The 21,805-nt window shown below is 40.3% G+C and overlaps 1 protein-coding gene across 4 annotated transcripts in view; it reads left to right on the top strand.

The window, feature by feature from the left end:
• Positions 1–21,805, top strand: part of NEK11 (NIMA related kinase 11) — a 277,385-nt gene that overhangs the window by 183,597 nt on the left and 71,983 nt on the right. For all 4 annotated transcript variants that reach the window (XM_003781704.2, XM_023512762.1, XM_012805223.2 and 1 more), the window contains one exon: positions 11,509–11,666. In XM_003781704.2, coding sequence (XP_003781752.1) covers positions 11,509–11,666 — 158 coding nt within the window. The remainder of the gene's footprint in view (positions 1–11,508; positions 11,667–21,805) is intronic.

Raw genomic sequence — 21,805 nt, 5'->3', positions numbered from 1 at the left:
TATTGGTGTCTTCCACATCCACATCTTCATCTTGTCCCACTGGAAGGTCTTCAGAAGTGACCAACAGGCATCTATAGGATGAGAATCATCAATATCACTGTTTTCCACATCCACATCTTCATCTTGGCCCAGTGGTAGGTCTTCAGAAGTGACCAACAGGCATCTATAGGATGAGAATCATCAATATCACTGTCTTCCACATTCACATCTTCATCTTGGCCCAGTGGAAGGTCTTCAACCCAAGACCCAAGTCGGGTTTGAACCCACCAGCCTGGGTGTGTGTGGCCGGCATGGAAACCACTGTGCTATGGGCACCAAGCCTAAACTATATATTTTTTGAAGCTCTGTTCATAACTGCTGAAAACATGTCACTACAGGCTTCCCTGTGTCTTCAGGCTGAAGGCCTCTCTTTGGCACCCATCTGTTCAGATATGAAACCCAGCTTTTTCACTCAGCCCAAGTGTTGGGTGAATTTGGTATCTCACAGAGCATGTGACCTTCCTCCATCTTGCTCTGACCCTTCCACTCTTCTTCCCTCCCCCTTTCTGGAGTAAGGCCAAAACTCTCCTTTTACCTTTGGTAGAGGGATCATATTATTTTCTCCCCTGCACATTTTCCATATATTTTTCTAAATACAATTTCTTAAAGAGAATTCTCACACCAACTATTATGGAAAGTAACACTTTTTACCTACTGAGAGTAATGATAACTGCCATTTATTGAGCACCTGCTATGGTCTGAATATCATACTAGATGGAGTGTTTGAGATTTTGAGCAGGGTCAGGAAACTAGACCTGAAGAGAGAAAAGATTTAGTCATGTGAGACATAATTGATACCTGACAAAAGACTCACTTCAGCAGTTTCTATAAATGTGGGCTCTATTTTCTACAAGGTCGGAGGGCTAGAATTATCAAAGAATATGACCTTACCAGCATCTGGCTATTTTCCTTTAAGGGATATTTATCTTATCACATAGCATCATTTATTTTTTATAATTTTTTTGTCTTACCTATGAGTGAAGATATTATTATATTTTGTAATGCCCAAGCCTTTAGTTGGGCTCCTTAGAAGCAGAGACTGAGATGGGCATTCTATTGCATGTATTTTACTGTGGGAGAGCTTTAAGGTATGTGGGAGGGTTGAGTTGAGGGAGCTCTGTCTGGACAAGGCAGAGGAAGGAGTTGAGCAAGGATGTGGTCTTGGCTGGAGACTGGCCAGTCTGATCCCACAGAGAGCTCTGGGACAGAAATAACACCACTGGCCAGGACTGCCCCTGGAGTGAAGGCAAGGCATTTCCTCTTTGGTAAGGATGATTCTTGAACCTGTGAACAATTCTCAGAGGGGGCATCTGACTATTGTCCTTATAAGAAGAGGGGATTAGGACATACAGAGAGACACTAGGGCCATGCATGTGAAGAGGGGCAGCCTTGTGAGAAAGGGCAAGAAGGGGGGCCTCCGAAGAATCTGACCCTGCTGGCACCTTGATCTTGGACTTCCCAGCCTCCAGAACTGTGAGAAAGAAATGTCTGCTGTTCAAACCACTGGGTGTGTGGTGTTCTCTTCCAGCAGCCCTCACTGGCTAATGTAGCAGCCAACACTTACTGCAGCTGGAGGATGAGAGTGTGATGATACTTTGGAGTGTGTCTGGTAAGAGGGTTTGTGTGGGACCTCAGTATATCCACTATACCCACTTACAGATGAGAACTGTGACCCAGAGAAGTGAGATAGCCTGCCCAAGGTCATGCAGCCAATAAGCAGCAGAGGTAGGATTTGAATTCCAGTCTGACCCTATAGGTTGCCCTCTTAATCACCACTTCGTATCACCGGTCCTGGTGGAAGGAAGTCTTTCCCAGAAGCAGCAGATAACATCAGTTAACATGGTCTTCAGTGTCTGTCTTTTTTCTAATTTGTGCCTATCTTGCACAAAATGGAGCTCCTGGGGGAAACCGAGGCAACTTGGCACAGATAGTGTTCACTTCTGTGTGTCTTCTCAAGGTACTGTCATTTACCCTATTGTTTTAAAAATGCTGTAGCATTTTAATCATAGATTTCCTCTACATATGAGGAGATATTTTCTTTGTAAATGTTTTTATTAAAAATAAATTTGGGCTTTTTTACAACCATAAATTTCATTTATAGGAAAATAAGAAATTCTTTGAGAGCTCCTTTGTCAGTATAATAACTATTATTCTGAGCACTGCCTTTCCCAATTTGTAATGGGAGAACATAGTCTTTGGAGAGGCCACATTGAGATCTAACAATAAATCCATTTCTTCTTATTATAGCCTTATAATAGCCTTTGTTCAAGATTTTCTAACTTGATGTAATAAAGACATTGCCCTCTTCAGAAAAGGAGAAAATAAAGAAAAAATAAAGCAGGACATCTCTGGGCAGCTGCCTGCTACCAAGAGCTCCCATCACAGCTGAAATATATATCATCCTGTCTTTATAAAGAGACTTCCCCTATATAGCAGATACAGTGAGAAACATTTTTAATATATCTCTTGGATATTATTGTAATTCCTGGGATAAGGCGCAGAACAGGGGCATATGAGTCTGTTGGGTTTCCTACATCACAAGTCATTTGGTTTCCCAGCTCAGCAAACATTCATTCTGACACTATGGTTAGATACGCAGAGAGAGGCAGGATGTCTGTCTGAAGCAAAGTCTGGGGCACCTAGAAAAGGCCCCAGTTTAACAGAGTGCCATTGCACTCCACATCATCTTGACTGAGTCCTCTTATTTGGTGGGCCTATATAATGTAACTGGAAATTTTAGTATGAAGACTTTCTTATAGTGTGGTTACATCTGACAGGGAAGTTCAGAGTACATGAGAAGGAAGAAAGAGGGTAGGGCTTTTAGGGGAAAGTCGGAATCTCCTTTCTCTTTTCCCCTCCCTTGCCTACCTTTCCAAAAGATTAGGAAATCCTTTATATTTGATATTACATGATAGTCTGAAAGTTCTTATCTTTTGGAGATTGATGCATCCATTTTGTCAACAAGAAGTTTTGAAAGTTTCCTTTGAATCCTTCCTAGAAGATACTGTGGTGAACACGATGGACGTGGCTCCTGCCCTCCTGGAATTTATTATATCTATGCAGGATATTAGAAGCATTTTTTTTACTCAAATAGATATTAAATGCCAATCATTGTGTTAAAGTGGTGGTTCTCAGACCACTAATGAGGTCCACCTGGACTGTGGATCACCAGGAGAGCTTTTGTGAATGCAAATTGCCCTGTCCTGGTGGCAGCCACACTGAAAACCCTGACTTTAGCATTATAAGGTAGATCCATTAACAAAACCTTTTGTACCCCCTTAATATTTTGAAATAGAAGGTTTTAAAAACAAAAGAAAAATACAAATTTCTGGATCCTCATCTTAGTTTCTGATTCAGTAGGTTGGGGTTGGTGTGGTACTGAGAATTTGTTTTTCTAGTAAGATCTCAGGTGATACAGTTGTTGCTAATCTGAGGACGGTGCTGGCAAGCTTGTCACATGCATCTGCTCACAGCATATCAATGGTTAGAATTATCTGGGATAGTGGTAACCACACAGGCTGAGATCTTCCTTCTAAATAACTAAGTTCCTTTAGAGGAAATTTAGTTTTGCCTTTAGGCAAATTTTCTGTTTTATGAAGTTTTTATAAAAATTACTAAGTGTATATCCTGATTATTTTAAAAGTTTGAAGAGAGAATGCAATAATAACAAGGAGTTTCTCATTCAACAGTTGCATCTGTATGTCATTTTCTCCTATTGTCCTGTAAGATAGAACAATAGTTTTCAAAGTGTGTAGCCAGACCAGCGCCATCATTAGATATGCAGGGTCTCAGGCCCCATTTCAGAGCCATGGTTTCAGATATGCTGGGTGTGGCGGCCAGGACTCTGTTTGACAAGCCCTCCAGGTGATTCTGAGGCACATTCAAGTTTGGGCATATCTGAGGCAGAGGGTACTGAGAACTGAGCTGAATCTGAGTGTGTCTGATAGTCCCAGCTCCTTTAAGACAGTTTACGAGATGACTAAGCTTCATTTTTTCTATCTTATAACTAAAAAAATCTGTCCCTTTTGTCCAGTGTCTTTTCAAATTACATTGAAGACAATCACAACTTTTATCTGTGAAATAATTTTACTACCAAAAAGGTAATTCTTAACTAACTAGGATTCAGATGTGGCTTATGTGACCTTTGGTTAGTTATTAGCCTGTCTGAAACTCACTTCCTTATCTGAAAAATGGGCATAAAAATGCTATTCTGGAGTAACTCAAAGAGTTGTCACAGTGATCAAATGGAATAATTTATAAGAATGTGTTTCTTAAAGTGTTGTACAAATTTGTAACTGCAACTTTGGGCTACTCACCCTAAGCTTTTTTTTTGTTTTTTTTTTTTGCCGGGGCTGGATTTGAACCCACCACCTCCAGCATATAGGGCCAGTGCCTTACTCCTTTGAGCCACAGGTACCGCCCATACTTAGCTTTTTAAATAAAAAAAAATCAGATTAATATGAGAGTATATCTGGTTAGGTTACATTGTTTGCATGTATAAGGGAAAGTCTGAGTTGTAGCTGAGTCCTTCATCCAGGTAGTGTGCCATGTACCCCATATTGTATCCATTGGATGAGAACATACCAGACTCCCTCCTCCCTCTCACCCCTTCTTTAATTTGTTTTTTCTCTCCTGTGGGCCTGTAGTTGTTGATCTACTAGTTTAAATATAGCATTGAGTACATAGGATGCTTGCTTTTCTATTCTAGAGATACTTTACTTAGGAGAATGTTGTCTAAATCATCTAGGTAGATACAAAAGACACAAAATCTCCATCTTTTTATGGATGAGTGTATTCCATGGTGTACATATACCATAGTTTATTAATCCATTTATGTGTTGATGGGCACTTGGGTCCTTTCTTCTTTTCTATCAATAAAATGGAAATAATCCCATTACTTGTAACTCCATTGAGATTGTAAATAGCTGAGACAACTAAAGCACAATTTGAGCTCTTCTAAAATAAAGTTTACTTTTTTGGTTCATGTTTTGTGCTTCACATGCAAGGGTTGTAATATGTAGAAATAGTATAAAATCTTACATATTTTATTATAGGGCTTCTATACAGTGTGTGATAGCACTTTTACTTGAACTAGTCACATCCTAGAGCCGTGGTTCTCACATGAGGCCCCTGGACCAGCAGCATCTGTATCACCTGGGAACTTATGAGTAAGCACATTCTCAGGTACCACCTGAGCAGGTCTGGGGGTGGGACCTAACAATCTGAGTTTTAACAAGCCCTACAGGTGATCCTCAGGCTCAGGGACGTCTTAAAGGAAGGGATTTTCTTGGGTATTAATTGAAGGGTCTGACAAAGGATACCCTTTTCCTAGAAGACGATTATAGCTTCTCTTCTTCTTCAGCATGGACTTGCAACATCAGCACCTAAGCTCAGGCATCCATCACTGGATTCCTTCAAAAACATAAGCTATCACTGCTTGCCCACATAGAGGGCATCTGGAATACCACGCCAGTGCACCTGTTAGGAAGCTGAGTTCAGGGTGCAAGGAAATTAAAGCTATTTATCACAAACCATTTTCCTCTCAGTGACAGGAGAATTGAGCATTGGCCTAAACAAGGCTTCAAATTGGGTCTATGTATGAAAAACATGTAGCTTGACAAACACAGTTTAAGCAGACTTACATTTCTTCGTACTTCTCCCTGTGAAAGTGAGTCTTTTTGTGAGCAGTACCATGTTGGTGGTGCTTAAGTAAGAAATACTGGAGATGGATTCATCCCAGTGTATTTTCAGGAATGGCACTTTCCCCCTGACCATTTCTTTCCTTCTTCCCCTTCTTAGGTGGGAATCATAGATAGGAGAACAGAAAGGGACTAAGACTCTCTGTGCAAAATTTATTACTAAAAAAAGACAGTTTCAATTAATTTAGTATAACCTAAGTATACAGTGTTTATAAAGTCTACAGTAGTGTACAGTAATGTCCTAGGCCTTCATGCTCGCTCACCTGAGCAATTTCCAGTCCTGTAAACTCTACTCATGGCAAATGCCCTATACAGATGTACCATTTTTATACCATATTTTTACTGTACCTTTTCTATTTTTAGATATGTTCAGATACACAAGTACTCAACATTGTGTCAACTGCAGTGTTTCAGTGCCTAGGGACAATGGGCTACACCATGTTGCCTGACTGTGTAGCAGACTATGCCATTTCAGTTTGTGTAGGGACACTTTCTGATGTTCAAACAAGGATGAAGTCTCCTAATGAAGTATTTCTCAGAAAATATTCTCATTGTTAAGTGACTCCTGACTGTATTTATATTTCTTGTTGGTGATGAGTATTACAGGCAAAACCACAGAGTGTTTGCCCTACTACTTCCAACGGCAATCAAAGCTTATTGGGTGCATACTGTGTGCATAGGGCATTGCTTTGCATCCTTTAAACTACTTAGTGTTCAACAACTCTGTAAGACAGATATCATCATCTTTATTTTATATAGGAGAAGCAGGCACAGAAAGTTTAAATAATGTCCAATGTTACAGAGCCTTTGCTAAAGCCTTGATTTAAATGTATATCTTTCTGATGTGAAAGCCAGAATTCTAAACCTATGCTTAAAATTGCTGGTTGAGAAGTCAGCTTAGTAAGTTGCAATCAGCACTATAGAAAAAAATTGAACATAATGGAAAACACCAGAATGTGTCACACATAGTTTGGATGAGTAGGTCCTGATACCTGAAATTTTTGTTTTAACTATAGAGATATTTATGTACATATGGATATAAGCACATTTCTGTGCACTGGGCCACAATGTAATTGATATTTCTTGCTGTGTCATAGTCAAATCTGAAAACAAAGTAGGTGGCAGAGAAATGAAGAGAAAGAAAAAAAGAGAAAGCAAGAGTAGAAAACATTCATGAGTGAATGACTGAATAAATGTCAAAGAGATGGATTTGGGGAGAGGAAGAGGAATTAGAAGGAGTGGGGAGAGAGAGAGAAAGGACAACTCTGAGACTGAAACAGAAATTCAAGGTTAGATGGAGGGGGAAGAAGAGAAAGAAGATGTCATGTGGAAATTTAATAGTTCTATCCACCGTTCCAGTCATAGCACCTGCCCCTATTTGACAGCAAAACTGGAGCTCTCAGTGGGGTGCACTTTTCATATGCTTCTCATGCTGTGATCCTCTTGTCATTCTGTGTGTGAGTTGAATGAAGAAATTTATTAAGCATGGCTTCTACATAGAAGTCACATGGTGTTCAAATGAAAATCAGTGATCTGAAGTGAGGTTAAGGGGAAATAGGCTGTGCTGAAATTGAGAAAAAGTATGAGATCCTCAACATATTGCTTCCTATGGAATTGGCAGATATAGTTTTAAATATATGTAATTTTTTTCTTTAGAGCTTACTAACTGTGATTCAACTGTTTAGCCTCTTGTGTTATAGTGGGAAACGTTAGATGACAGATTTTCACATCTTCTATTGCCAAGGAATTCTTCATCCATTATTTTACTTTCAAAGGATTCTGGAGTTACAGGCAAAACCGCAGAGTGTTTGTCCCATACAGTGTTTCCCTGAAAATAAGACATACCCCAAAAATAAGCCCTAGCAAGATTTCTATGCATTTGTTAAATATAAGCCCTCCCCTGATAATAAGACCTAGTGATGGGTGTGGAGACATCCTCTAGTGATGCATTTCAGTGCAGAGACATCCCATGAAAATAAGCCCTAGTGTGTCTTCTTGAGAAAAAATAAATATGACAGTGTCTTATTTTCGGGGAAACACGGTACTACTTCCAACAACAATCAAAGTTAATGAAAAGTCTGTTTTAATATATGGGGAAACTGAGTGAACATTTGTATGAAGCATCTTTGTATACAGACACTTTCATAAGAATCAAATTATTGAATCTTCATAGCCACCCTATGAGATTATACTTCTGTTAAATTTTACTAAAGAAATTGGAGCTTTACAAAATCCTAGCCAATAGATTACAGCTTATCATCAAAAAAGTCATACATTATGATCAAGTAGGTTTCATCCCAGGGATGCAAGGCTGCTCTAACATACACAAGTCCATAAATGTTATTCACCCTATCAACAGAAGCAAACATAAAGACCATATGATCCTCTCAATAGATGGAGAAAAAGCATTTGATAAAATCCAGCATCCTTTCCTAATTAGAACACTGAAGAATATAGGCATAAGTGGCACATTTCTTAAACTGATTGAAGCTATCTAGGACAAACACACAGCTAATATTTTACTGAATGGAGTAAAACTGAAAGCTTTTCCACTTAGAACTGGAACCACACAAGGTTGTCCTCTATCACCACTACTATTTAACATAGTGCTGGAAGTTCTAGCCAATACAATTAGGCAAGAGAAGGAAATAAAGGGCATCCAGATAGGAGCAGAGGAGGTCAAACTCGCTTTCTTTGCTGATGATATGATCTTATACTTAGAGAACCCCAAAAGCTCAACCACAAGACTCCTGGAAGTCATCAAAAAATACAATAATGTCTCAGGATCTGAAATATCCACAAGTCAGTAGCCTTTGTATATGCCAATAACAGCCAAGATGAGAGGCTAATTAAGGACACAACTCCCTTCACCATAGCTTCAAAGAAAATGAAATACCTAGGAATATAAAAGAACATGAAATACCTAGAAATATACCTAACAAAAGAGGCGAAGGACCTCTATAAAGAAAATTATGAAACCCTAAGAAAAGAAATAGCAGAGGATATTAACAAATAGAAGAACATACCATGCTCAAGTATATGTCTATACTTTCCAAAGTGATCTACAGATTCAATGCTATCGCCATTCAAACACCAGCATTGTACTTTCAAGGCTTGGAAAAAATAATTCTTCATGTTGTGTGGAACCAGAAAAAAACCTGTATGGCTAAGGCAGTTCTTAGTAATAAAAAACAAAGCCAGGGGCATCAGCTTATCAGACTTTAGCCTGTACTGCAAGGCCATAGTGGTCAAAACAGCATGGTACTCACACAAAAATAGAGATATAGACATTTGGAATTGAAAAGAAAACCAGGAAATGAAACTAACATCTTACAGCCACCTAATCTTTGATAAACCACAGAAGAACATACACTGGGGGAAAGACTCCCTATTCAATAAATGGTGCTGGGAGAACTGGATATCCACATGTAAAAGACTGAAACTGGACCCGCACCTTTTTCCACTCACAAAAATTGATTCAAGATGGATAAAAGACCTAAATTTATGGTATGGATCAATAAAAATCCTTAGAGAAAGCATAGGAAAAACATTTGATGATATCTGCCTAGGGAAAGACTTTATGACGAAAACTTCTGTGGCAACTGTGACAATAACAAAAATAAACAAATAGGACTTAATTAAACTGAAAAGCTTCTCTACAGCTAAGGACACAACAACCAAAGCAAATAGACAACTTACACAATGGGAAAGCATATTTGCATATTTTGAATCAGACAAAAGCTTGATAACTAGGATCTATAGAGAACTCAAATCAATCCACATGAAAAAAGCCAACAATCCCATGTATCAATAGGCAAGAGAGATGAATAGAACCTTCTCCAAAGAAGACAGACGGATGGCTAGCAAACATATGAAAAAATGCTCATCGTCTCTATTTATTAGAGAAATGCAAATCAAAACCACCCTGAGATATCATCTAACCCCAGTAAGAATGGCCCACATCACAAAATCTCAAAACTGCAGATGCTGGCATGGATGTGGAGAGAAAAGAACACTTTTCCACTGCTGGTGGGACTGCAAACTAATACAACCCTTTTGGAAGGAAGTATGGAGAACCCTCAAAGAAATCAGTCTAGATCTCCCATTTGATCTTGCAATCCCATTACTGGACATCTACCCATAAGGATAATAATCCTTTTATCTTAAGGACAATTACACTAGACTACTTATTGCAGCTCAACCTACAATCACCAAAATGTAGAAACAGCCTAAATGCCCACCAAACCAGGAATGTATTAACAGACTATGGTATATGTACACCATGGAATACTATTCAGCCATCAGAAAGATGGAGACTTTACATCCTTTGTATTAACCTGGATGGAAGTGGAGCACATTATTCTTAGTAAAGCATCACAAGAATGGAGAAGCATGAATCCTGTGTACTCAATTCTGAATGAGGACAACTAATGACCTAGTACATGGTGGGGAGTGGGGGAAGGGGAGAGCACAGAGAGAGAGAAAGAGGGAGGGAGTAGTGGAAAGGAAGAGCAGAGAGAGGGGAAGAGGAGGGAGGGGATGGGAGAAGGGAAGAGCAGTGAGAAGGAAGGAGGGAGGGGATGGGATCTTGGTGTGTGACACACCTTTTAGGGGCAAGACACAATTATAAGAGGGACTATAACTAACAAATTTAATCAGTATAACCTGGTTTCTTGTACCCTCAATGAATCGCCAACAATTAAAAAAAAGAAAGAAAAATATTGGAGCTCAGTAAGTTTGTGTCCCTTGCCTGAATTTTCATCTGCGAGGTGATAGAACTAGAATTAAACCTTGATACTCTGCCCCAAATTCCATATTTTTTCAGCAAGTAGAAAATAGCTATAATTGATTGAAAAACAGTTCTGTGTGTATGATTTAGAAGAATAATTTTGATTTTAAGTCAGAGTGTGGTACAAAGCCTAAAATGCTACTTGTGTTGCTGTGACACAGTATTATTATGTAATTTTTATTCCCTCCCTACTCAAGGATATTTCTTTATACCTAGGCCCCCATTAGCAAATTAGAGTTTATATTGCAATGCTTTATGGTGATCCATACAGGCCTGTCTTTGTTGAAGGTTGTTATAAGCACAGACTCTATTTTAGTTATAACAGTGTTGTATCAAGTAACTTAAGTAGATGATTATCGGCATCAGCTTAACTGTTCTTAACTTTAACAACTTTAACAACAACAGAAAATGCTGAGTATAAGAGTGTAAGTGTGAGTGACCTGCATCATGAAAGCCCTATAGCCTATTAGGAAAAATTTGTAATGTTTTCCCCAGTTTGACAAAATGCCATTGGTAAATATAGCCTATCTATCCTGTCTGATCTTACCACTAAATAAAGAAATATATATAAAAAATGTTGACATAGTTTCTACTAAAAACTTTATGTATGTTGTATAATAGGGTCCTTCAGCCAAGGTATCTTGTCCTTGTTTTGCTCATAAATCTCATTTTTAATAAAGATTCATGCTTGTAAGTGTCAAAAATTTAAAGCATTTCATTTCTTCTTATTTTATGGTTTTATTTTCTTCTCTTCAAAAAGCGGTTGTAAATGAAATGTTTTCCTTTCTTCTACTGGTTTCATTTTGCTGGAGTGTTTATTACACTCAATCAGATACTTTCAGAAAGCTACAGTTAAGCTCTATACTCCATGGAAGCTTTGTCAGTGCAAACGATATATACATATCTATAAAACACAGGAGATCCTAACCTTATTATAATTTCAATGACTGGTAGTACCCAATTGTTTATTTTTTATTTCAGAGATCCCGGAAGACCCACTTGTGGCTGAAGAGTATTATGCTGATGTGTTTGATTCCTGTTCTGAAGAGAGTGAGGAGGAAGAAGAAATAGTGTTCTCAGCATCAGAGGGAGAGGTCAAGGATGAGGGACCCCAGCCTCCTTACCGAACACACCAGCAGGTACATACCTTCCCCTGCCACAGTCATGGAACTGTCTGAGGTACTGATTGGACTCTCTTCCAGAAAGAGTAAAGAAAGCTTAAAACCCTGAAGTGAAGGATAAGGGACTTGGGCTGTGATAATGACTCCATGTGACAAGCCTTGATTTCTAAGACCCAGGGGTAGGTGCAGCCCTATGGAGTTCCAAGGATCTGATCTGGACCATATTGGTGAGGGGAGGGCTGGAGGGATGGTGCACACTATGTTGTCTGCACACTGAGGAACGCTTCATATACAGCTACTAGAAAAACAATCCAAGTGTCTCTTTAGAAGAAAGAATGGGATTTTGGTATACTTTTCTACTTGGTAATCAAATTTTTGAGTCATATTTACACACTTAATGCAAATACAAATTTATAAAGAATGACTTCCTTCTAACGATGAAACACAAAGATCCTGGGCTTAAGAGATGATCTTTCTAGCAATGTTCATCTTCTGAGGACTTATCCTTACATATAGTGCTGAAATCTCTGAGTATATCCCCTTATAGTAGATCTTTCTAACTATGGCAAAGTTAAGCCCTATGTGGCCATAGGCCAAGAAAGAGCCCTGGCATGTGCTTTCTGTGTTGTGTCTATACAACAAGGAGAAGGAAAAAGCACCCCTCGTGTGAGGAGAAAGACGGAGACTTCAGGCAATTTATGTACATATACTGCACTTTCTCCTTAAGTGATACCTGGTAAACCTTTCAATCCTGTACTTCTATGAAGTACAGAACTTTTTATTAACTGGGAATATTCAGTAACTAAAATAAAAGTCAATCAGGGGTATGTGAGTCACTGCAAACTTAATTCAATAGATGATTTTTGGAGTAGAGGAAAGGTTGTATGCCATTTATTCAATCATTTTAAATAAGGCACGAGCAATATACCACAATAATAAATAAATAAGAACAGTAAGAAATGTTCTCATGTTTTGTATCAGAGAAAGAGGCAGGGAAAAGAGAACTAGAAGAGCATGGACATGGGACTGAGCAGAAAAAGTGACAAGAGCAAGAGAAAAATAAAGAGAAAAGAGCAGAGAGAGAATTTAATAGCCGAATACATGAAGAGACAAACAAATAAATGTTGAAAAAAATACCGAATTAAAGAAGAGATTCAGAACACCCAAATAAAAACTTTCCTTAAAGCATTTCCCCATTTTTCCCAGTGGAATCTGGAAAACAATAGCACCTCCTACCAGAGATTGAGAATGTAATTTCCATTTGCTTCTGAGCCATTGTTGTAAACAACTGAAACAAATGTTGTTATAAGATTATAGACTTCATTCTGTGCCAGTGATTATAAAACATGATACACAAAATACATAGTGCTCAACTTTTACTCAAAACATCAAGTGACAAAATTTTAGGTACTCATAATAACACTTAAAAATATTTTTTAACATAGTAGAACTGACACAGAAAGCCACATGAATAAAATACTAGATGGCAAACACTTCCTCAGTCAAGAAATAGGAGTCCAGGAGCCCCATCTTTGGTATAGTTGTCAGAATACGAGGTTGGCGATCAGAACACCTGTATCCAAGTCTGTGCTTCATCACTTGAAGGTTCAATGACCCTTTACAAATTACTAAACTTTGCTGCACTTCAGTTTTCTAATTCATAAAATGGGAGAATAATGATTCCTACTTGATAGAGTGGTTTTGAGGATTAAATGAATTAATCAATATAAAGTACTTAGATTGATTCTGAGAACTTAATAAAGTGCTTAATAGTAAGATCTTAGCTGTATTATTATGGAGTTACCTAAACATCTGTGGCCTTTTGAGGACACTGCCAAAACTCCTTAATGTTAAAGAGAAATTTCATAATTAGTATGAAAAAAAAAATCCCCCTCTTCTTATGCCTGAAGACAAATGATAAATAAAAGTAGTTTTACTTGCTGGGTGTGCCTCTGTTACATGTTACATGATAGATTGTGATTGATTTTAAATAATCTGCCTCTGTTACATGTTACATGATAGATTGTGATTGATTTTAAATAATCTATTGTCTCTGTTACATGTTACATGATAGGTTGTGATCTATTTTAAATAATCTATTGCAAAAAGATGCTAAGGTCTCTCACATACACGATGGTATTTTGTCTCACAAAACCCTGTTGGGTAGTTATTCTTATTGCTGTTTTCTGAGTGAGGAAATTGAGTTTCTGAAAGAGAAGTAACTTGCTCAGAATCTTGCACAGCTAGGGAAGGATCAGAACCATACCTGAGGCCCAGGTTGGTCACATTCTCAAGTTTTTACTACTGTGCAGGTATTACTGACCTAGAGTGGACTTGGTGTAATAGAAACAGGAGTATAAATTAAATCACAGCAGAGTAATTTGTATCAGAGACAAGTAATTACAATAGCATTTGTTTTTTCCCAGTAATGCAGTATAGTTTCTTCCCTCTCCCCAACAAGGTGATAGATTTATGGTTGTCATGGGTGTAGACTCTTCTATTTTGGTTTAATTTTTAAGCAACATACAACAAATTATACTACAGAACTCAGTGCTGAGAACCTAGCCTTGTTGACGTTGTGAATTGGGTGACACCTGTCACTGTCTCTGGGATTTGCCTCTTCTCCCCTCTATCTAGTCTTGCCTTTGACCCCTAAGTGTGCCAGGGTTTGCTTAGGTGGTCATCATGCCCATGGATTTTATGTGAGGAATCAGATCAAAATGCATTCTCCTTTTTTCATATGGGGCCATAGTCACATACTTATTACTTTGACAGAAGCATGTTCAAAAGGAAAAACAGCCATGGACTTCATTCCAATTGATTGCTGAGTCTTGTGACACCTATGACAATCTTTAAGCAGCAGCATCTCCAAAGAACAATTTTATTAAGTACCTAATTGCTATTAGTCACCAGTTGTTTCCCTGCTGTAATAAGCGGAACGTCAATAACACCTTTATCTCAAGCCATTATCATATTGTTGATAACTCCTCTGTGAAGTCTGTGGTCACTGAATTGAAACCAGCCTCTTAAATCTCAGGAGAATAGAGTTTACAGCTGTCGTCTTAACAGGTTCTCCACAGCATTTGTGCGATGTCTAAGGCTGCAGGCTGATGCGTGTTTTCAGATTCTGTCTTTCCCTTGCTGCCTTGACCATCATCATGCTCCAAGACTAATAAACAGCCCAGGTGTACCAGCAGTCCACACACCAGGTGGACAATAATCCCTAGACACAGAACTCTGGTGGAAAGGCTCTGTTTGGTGAATATGATGTCACTGATGCTTATTTAAGACCACTTTTCAGGAGTATGGTGTTTGTTCTTGCTTAGAGGAAGGGCTATGGAGGTCCCTGTTTTTCCAGCTGATTCTGAAGTTTTCAATGCCTTTCCCCCAATTCCTCCTGTGGTTTTGAAATTCTCTCAGCACAGTGCAGCTTTAGGAAAAACAGAAACAATTTCCTTCTTAGAATGTTGCCACAGTGCAGAGTACTGGATAGAGGGCAGGCAAGGCCCAACAGTCTATGAAGGACACTTGTGTTAGATCATCGTGAGGGTAGGTGCCTCTGAGATTTTCTTCTGTTAGTAGTCATTAGTTTAATCAGATCATAATTATCATAACAATAGCAGCTAACATTCCTCAACACCTTCATTCTATTCAGTATTTTGTATGCTGTGTCAGCTCAGGTCTGAAGGAAGCAGGTGACAAGACAGAATTAGAGATGAAAGAGAAATGCCTGTGAAGTACACAGGGACAGCCTCAAAACTTACTGATACCTTTGTGGGGAAGGAAGGAAAGGAAGGAAGGGAGAAAGGGAGCTGATGAAAGAGTAAACACAGTAGGTGTGAGGGAACAGCCGAGGGGCCATTGTATTGTCTGGTAGTCTGTTTTATCAATACTAGACAGAAGTACTGAGCTATGTACAGGCAAAAGTTATACCAGTTCTAGGAAAAGTGCTGAGCTAAGAAAATTAAAACAAAAAGGAGCTCACCTCTCTATTATTTTTTTTAATAGCAGGTGCCAGAACTCTAGAGTCCCCATAGTGGAAATGATTTACTTGTTATTTTATATGATCTTAGTTGACCTTCATATGTGTGAGGAAGCACTTTCTGTCTTGAACTGACCTTAGAGGAAGCAGCCTCCCCACTGTTGCAGGCTGCTCATCATCTCTGCCAGTGTTCCCCCCACCTATGCCAGGCTGCAAAGCAGCCAGCCTTGCTAAAGTGTTAGTGGACACTACCACTTTGTTGTGTCACGCCTTCTGACAGGCCTTCTGTACACTTAGTGTGTGTGGCTTAAAGGAGTGACTTTGATGCACAGTTTCCACCCCCACTCCCATCCCAGCTCTCACTTCCGTCACGGTTCTCACCTCCTTCCCTCTCTCCCATTTTTTGTCTGGGATAAAGCAAAGCTCGTTTTTGATCCAGCTGGGACCAGTCACAGCTTGCTGTGGGATATAGCACACTGGGCTTTGTAGGAAGCTTTACATCCCTAAATCTTTACAATTATATTCACTGTGTGTTTAGGATCATACCCCCATTTTGCTCCAATACCAAGGGGTAGAAGGAAAAGACAGGGGCAATAGGGTAGATACAGACAAAGCAAATCTGAGCAGGAGTGCAGAGAGTCTGTGTGTTCCTCTCTATGTGAGGGTGGGGAGGTCCCCAGCCCCACGGCTTTCCTGTGGTGGCTGAGCAGAGGTCTGCAGGTAGATGGGTGGTGGAAGGACAAGGACCCGCCCTGTGAAATGCCCTGTGCTCTGCTGTGCTGGCCCTGGAGCTGCAGGGTGAAGGACAGAGCTGGGAAGGCTAATCAGAATGATACTTTGGGAGCTTTTCTCTCTAGGAATCTTCTTCCCCCACCACCCAGCACCAATTGCTGTCTCTCTGGCTGTCATCAGAGCTGAGATGCCTTGACCATATGGTACACAAAACATCTATGAAAAATATGAAAACTTTCCTAAGCAGCATTTGCAAATAGAAAAATATAAAGGTCCATCCAACTGTTTTGTGATTTGATTGCACAAAAAAATTCATGTTATTTTCTGAAATTTTTATTACCTAGAAAGGGAGTGTGAATACTATCTCATAGTGTCTAGCCTAGGAGAAAAGGGGCATGACACATCTGGGCCATTGCTGGAGATGTATCCTTCCTACATAACCTATTAATCTGGAGGCACAGGGATCGTGTCATACCTGAGAAAATAGCAGTCATGGTTAATAAGACACAGCTACCTTGCAGCATGCCAGGTGCTATGCTAAGCCCTCTGCACGCCTTATCCCATTTCATACTCACAAGCACTTTATGGAGTTAACATCTTCCATCCTATTTTACAAGTGAGGAAACTATGAAACAGAGAGAATTACTAATTTGACGTAGATCACCCCGTGCAATTACAAATCTGGGATTCAAAATAGCAAATATTCACCATGTCAACTATTAGGCATTTGGGGTAAGTATAGATCTTATAACATAGAAGTTAGTCAGGGAGAAGTAAAGGAGATAGATACTTGGGACCTCAGGCTCAGCTTCAAGATGTGTAAAAGTGGACCATGAGCTGATGACTTACAGCCATGTTTAAACACAGAGCCAAGTTTTTCACTTATTTCGTAGGATTTAAATAAGAATAAAGCTAGAACTAGAGTTAAAAATTGTAATTGTAATAAAGAACTGTGTATTGCGAGGGCTCCCTTTTGGAATGTGAAAATTCTTTCTTTTGGGGCCAATAATCCTCACTTAAATTGCATGACTGTCTTCCCTAGACTATTGGACGTGATTAAGTAGTTAATCAAGAGCAAGTGGAGGGGATCGATTGGAGGCAGTTTCCCATCCACACAGCTGGAACTCTAGAAATGATTGCAGCAGAGGGTGCATGGGCCTTTCCAGCTCCTGGAAAATCCATGACCCCGTGTTCTTGGGTAGATGCTGGTTGTGTTGCTGCTCCATCAGCCCCACTTTCTTTTTTCTTCATCCTTTATGTTTCCAAAACATAATCTCAAATATCATATGAGAGTTCTGTCATCAGATACTTATGAACGTCATTAAAACCCTAAAGCAACCCCACGGGCACTGACTTGCTGCAAACCTGGGCATTAATAAGAAACAGCTGCAGTTAGGATGTTTTAATAATGCAGAGCAAATAAGGCATGAACAGTGAAATGTGGACACACTGACAGTCACATTTCAGCAATTCTGAATTCAGTGACAGAGATGTTCAGTGTTATGAGAACCGGGGTGGGGGCTTGTTTGCAGTCTGACTTTTGCAGATGTGGCTCTGTATTCTCATCACTACACATCCTTTAAGGCAGAAGGTGACCATCAGCGGTAAGACAGGAGTCATGATCTCTGTTTCCTGATTTCAGGGCAGCCCTCATGAAAGTGCCATCAGCTCTGTCCTATAGCTTTGTGCTAAACGGCATCCTCTGCCTTCCTATGAATTATGAATGCATATAAGCAAGGGCTCGGCTTTTAATGAGATCAAGCTGAGATGTGAAAGGTACGTCTGAGTCTGCAGAAAATGGATAAGGTCACCTTTGTGTTTTGGTTTCTGTAATTTAGTGGTATTTTCAGGGCTCTTGTGGGCACAGTTTGTAGGAGAGTACTTGTAGGAAAAAAGATGGTGGGTTGTTTCTTTGGTCATTCGTTTACACAGCATATATTTGAGTGTTCTAGGCACTGGCTATATGGTAGTGAAGAAAGTGGCCCTACTGCCATCTTCCTGGACATCTCACTTAGTCTCATGTATGTGTGTATTTAAGTATTATCTACCAGCTGACAACTCCTAAATGCACGCCTTCCATTCCTCAAACCAGAACCCTAGACTCGTGTATCCAGGCTGCCCTTGCATCAGTTAAAACTCATGTGAACCTTTAATGGGGATCCTAAAATAAACATGTCCAAACGCAAACCCCTTAGAAGCCAGCTACTTCTAAGGCAACCTTGACTCACATCTTTTCACTCACCTTTACATCCAGTCCATAAGTGTGGGGTAAACCCCCACAAAAATCAAATGAAATGTGCTCTTTTAATTCCAGAAACTGAGCAAAAAGACTTGTGAGTATTATGCTCTTTTGTCGAGGCCCTAAGCGACCTGGGAAAACACAGGCAAGGCATAAAAACCTCCTACAGGGAACCCCTACTGTGCAGTCAAGTCAGCCTGTCAGATAAGGGTTGAAACGACCCATCTGTGCAGAGGACATGACTCAAAGGTTGATGTGAGTAAAAAGAAAGCCTCCGTCGTAATGATGTTGAGTAAAATACTCCATCATAACTGCAGGGTCTCCAAAGCCATAAGAAAACAGTCATGGAGCCTATTTCTCGGAAATTTAATTGAGTACAGCTTGATCTTCAAAGTGTGTTTAGAATATGACCATTACTTAGTACCTCCATTCCTACTGCCAAAGCCACCATCACCTCCTTGTATGTGCAGTAGCTTCTAACTGGGCCCTTAGTGATGCTCCAAAGTAAAAGGCCAAGTCTACACCATGACTTTTTAGCACACTCTTATCACTGTCACCTCACTGATTCCTTTTCTTCCATTACTGTGAGAAATAGCGCTGCTCACTCCACTGTGGTCACACTGAACTCCTCCTGGCCTTGGAAGCCTGGAATGCCCTCCCTGCCAGATACACAAGTGACTTGTCCCCTCCCTGCTTTAAAGTCTGTGTGTCACCTTAGTGGGGAGAACTCTAACCACCTTACATAAAATAGCATCCACTGGCCTGAGCTCCTCCCCCACCACTCTACTGACTCCATAGTCCTTTTCACCGTCTGAGTTACCACTGTTCACTTGCTTATTCATTTATAGTCTGTCAGAGATTCTAGTTTTTCATCTGCTTATTTCCAGCACTTGAACATGCTTAGCAGAGTAAATGCTTAGTAAATATTGTGGTATACATGAATGAAGGGATGAGTGGATGAATGCCTACAGTGTACAATCCCGGTGTAGGTAGCCAGTAAGCCAGTATGCAAACAAATAAGAGCAACTAGGAAATAAAGAAGCTGGTGTGATAGAGGAAATGGATGTTTGAGGGCTGAGCCTCAAACTGTAGGACTGTAGGGGACACCAAAAGCCAGATGACATCGAGCAAGATGATCTGCAGCTGAGGCGTGGACCGCGGGCCATTCATCCACAGGTGCTCCTCGCGGAAGAAAAGCCCGAGTCTTCAGCACATAGTCATTTGTTAATTACTCCCCTCACCTGTGTAGTACGGGCTCAATAAAAGGCTGGTGCGGAGGTTGCTTGGGGCTACCCCGCAAAGAAGGGCTAGTCCACCTCCTACAAGCTTGTACTTCTAATCCGCATCACACCTGGTCCCTTCCTGTTGTGATCAAGACCAGGGCCACAGGGGTCCGATGGGTCCCGACAACCTACTAAGGAAGGAAGTCAGGGAATGTTTCTAAGAGACCCCTTTTCAGCCATGACCTGAAGGATGGGACAGAGCCAGCCCCTCAATATGAGGAAAGGGAATTGGGAGAGGAAGTGTTCAGAGAAAGAGAGCAGTGTGTAGGAAGGACCTAGGTCAAAAAGGACTGGGCCAGTTTGAGAAACCACATAATATAAACCATAAGATCAAAGGTCAAGCAAGCTATAGCTATCTATGAAGATCTTGTAAGAAGAGTGGGTTTTGGCTTGGCGTCTGTGGCTCAAGCAGCTAAGGCGCCAGCCACATACACCTGAGCTGGCAGGTTCGAATCCAGCCTGGGCCCGCCAAACAACAATGATGGCTGCAACCAGAAAATAGCCGGGAGTTATGGTGGGCACCTGAAGCCCTAGCTACTTGGGTGGTGGAGGCAGGAGACTTGCTTGAGCCAGCAGTTGGAGGTTGCTGTGAGCTGTGATGCCACAGCACTCTACCCAGGGTAACAGCTTGAGGCTCTGTCTCAAAAAAAAAAAAGAAGAGTGGGTTTTATTTGAGTGAAAAGTCAGTGCAGTGAAAGGTAACTAAAGCAAAGTCTTAACTGTGACTCCACAGTGACAGAAATCAGAACAGTGCTTGTGGAGGTGGGGATTGATTGACTAGAAGAAAGCCAGAGAAATCTGTTGGGGATGGCAGATGTTTTATTACCTCATTTAAGGTGGTAGCTATACAGGCGTATACATTTTTAAAAACCCATAGAACTATACACTTAAGATCTTGCATCTCACGCTGTGCAAATTTTATCTCAATGAAAACAATCCATCATCAACAATGTCATCAATATAAGGGAAACTACAAAAAAATCTACAAGAGTTGTGATGTTCATCTACATAGAAGAGTCATAGAAGTGCTCAGACTTATATTGAGCTTTATGGCTTCTTGTGGCCAGGGCATGGCCACAGCTTTAAGGTGGTCCTAGCTACACTCAAATGAGGTCTTTTAGGGAAAAAAGGTGAGCCCAGAATTACTGTGCATGAGTAGAGAAGAGGGCTCTGCATGGTTGGTGGGATTTGCCTCTGTGGACTGACTCTGAGAGGAGAAGTAACCAAGAGGTGGAAGAAATTGACCTCTGCACACTCTTACATCTGCTGACATAAGGAATGGTTGAGTGTGACAATGTGGCTGAGGTCTGAGCAAGGTGAAGCTTAGCTGAGCAGTTCTCTGCAGCTGGAGCCACAAGGGAAGTTTATGTCCAACTCTGTACATACATTTATAGATCTGTGCCTGCTTGGGATTGTTCAGCAAACAACATGGTGTGAGACCTGGCAGCACAGCCTGGAAGCATAGGCAGCAGTTCCCACTCATTCTGAGCAACTTTCAGCCACTGGAAACATGAGACACTTCTGTAGCTGTGAAATTGTTTATATGTATGTTGACATCTGCCAAGCTTTTTCTGGATGCCATTGGGAGTGACAGTACCCCACCATCTGAGGTTGAGCTTTCACTCCTTCAAGGTGGTGGAGCAATGAACAGAATAAACCTCTGAGAGCTCTTGAGAATGTCTAAATATAGATATATAATCTCTAAGGGACTGTTGGTGCCCAAACTGAGTCCTCATCCCAAACTAAGTTCTAATGGCAGCAAGGCATCTTTCATTCATTCATTCACTCACACATTCATGATTCATTTGTCAATAAACACACTATTGTATATAGTTATCATTTTACAGAAATCATTGCAAAGTCTTTCTCTTATTTATCCATAGTCAGCTTCAGTGAGAACTGTGTAAACCCTTTCCCACTG

The sequence above is a fragment of the Otolemur garnettii genome, unplaced genomic scaffold (assembly GCF_000181295.1).
Source record: "Otolemur garnettii isolate 467f Iridium unplaced genomic scaffold, OtoGar3 scaffold00002, whole genome shotgun sequence".
Lineage (NCBI taxonomy): Eukaryota > Metazoa > Chordata > Mammalia > Primates > Galagidae > Otolemur > Otolemur garnettii.
This window is presented reverse-complemented; position numbering and strand designations above follow the sequence as displayed.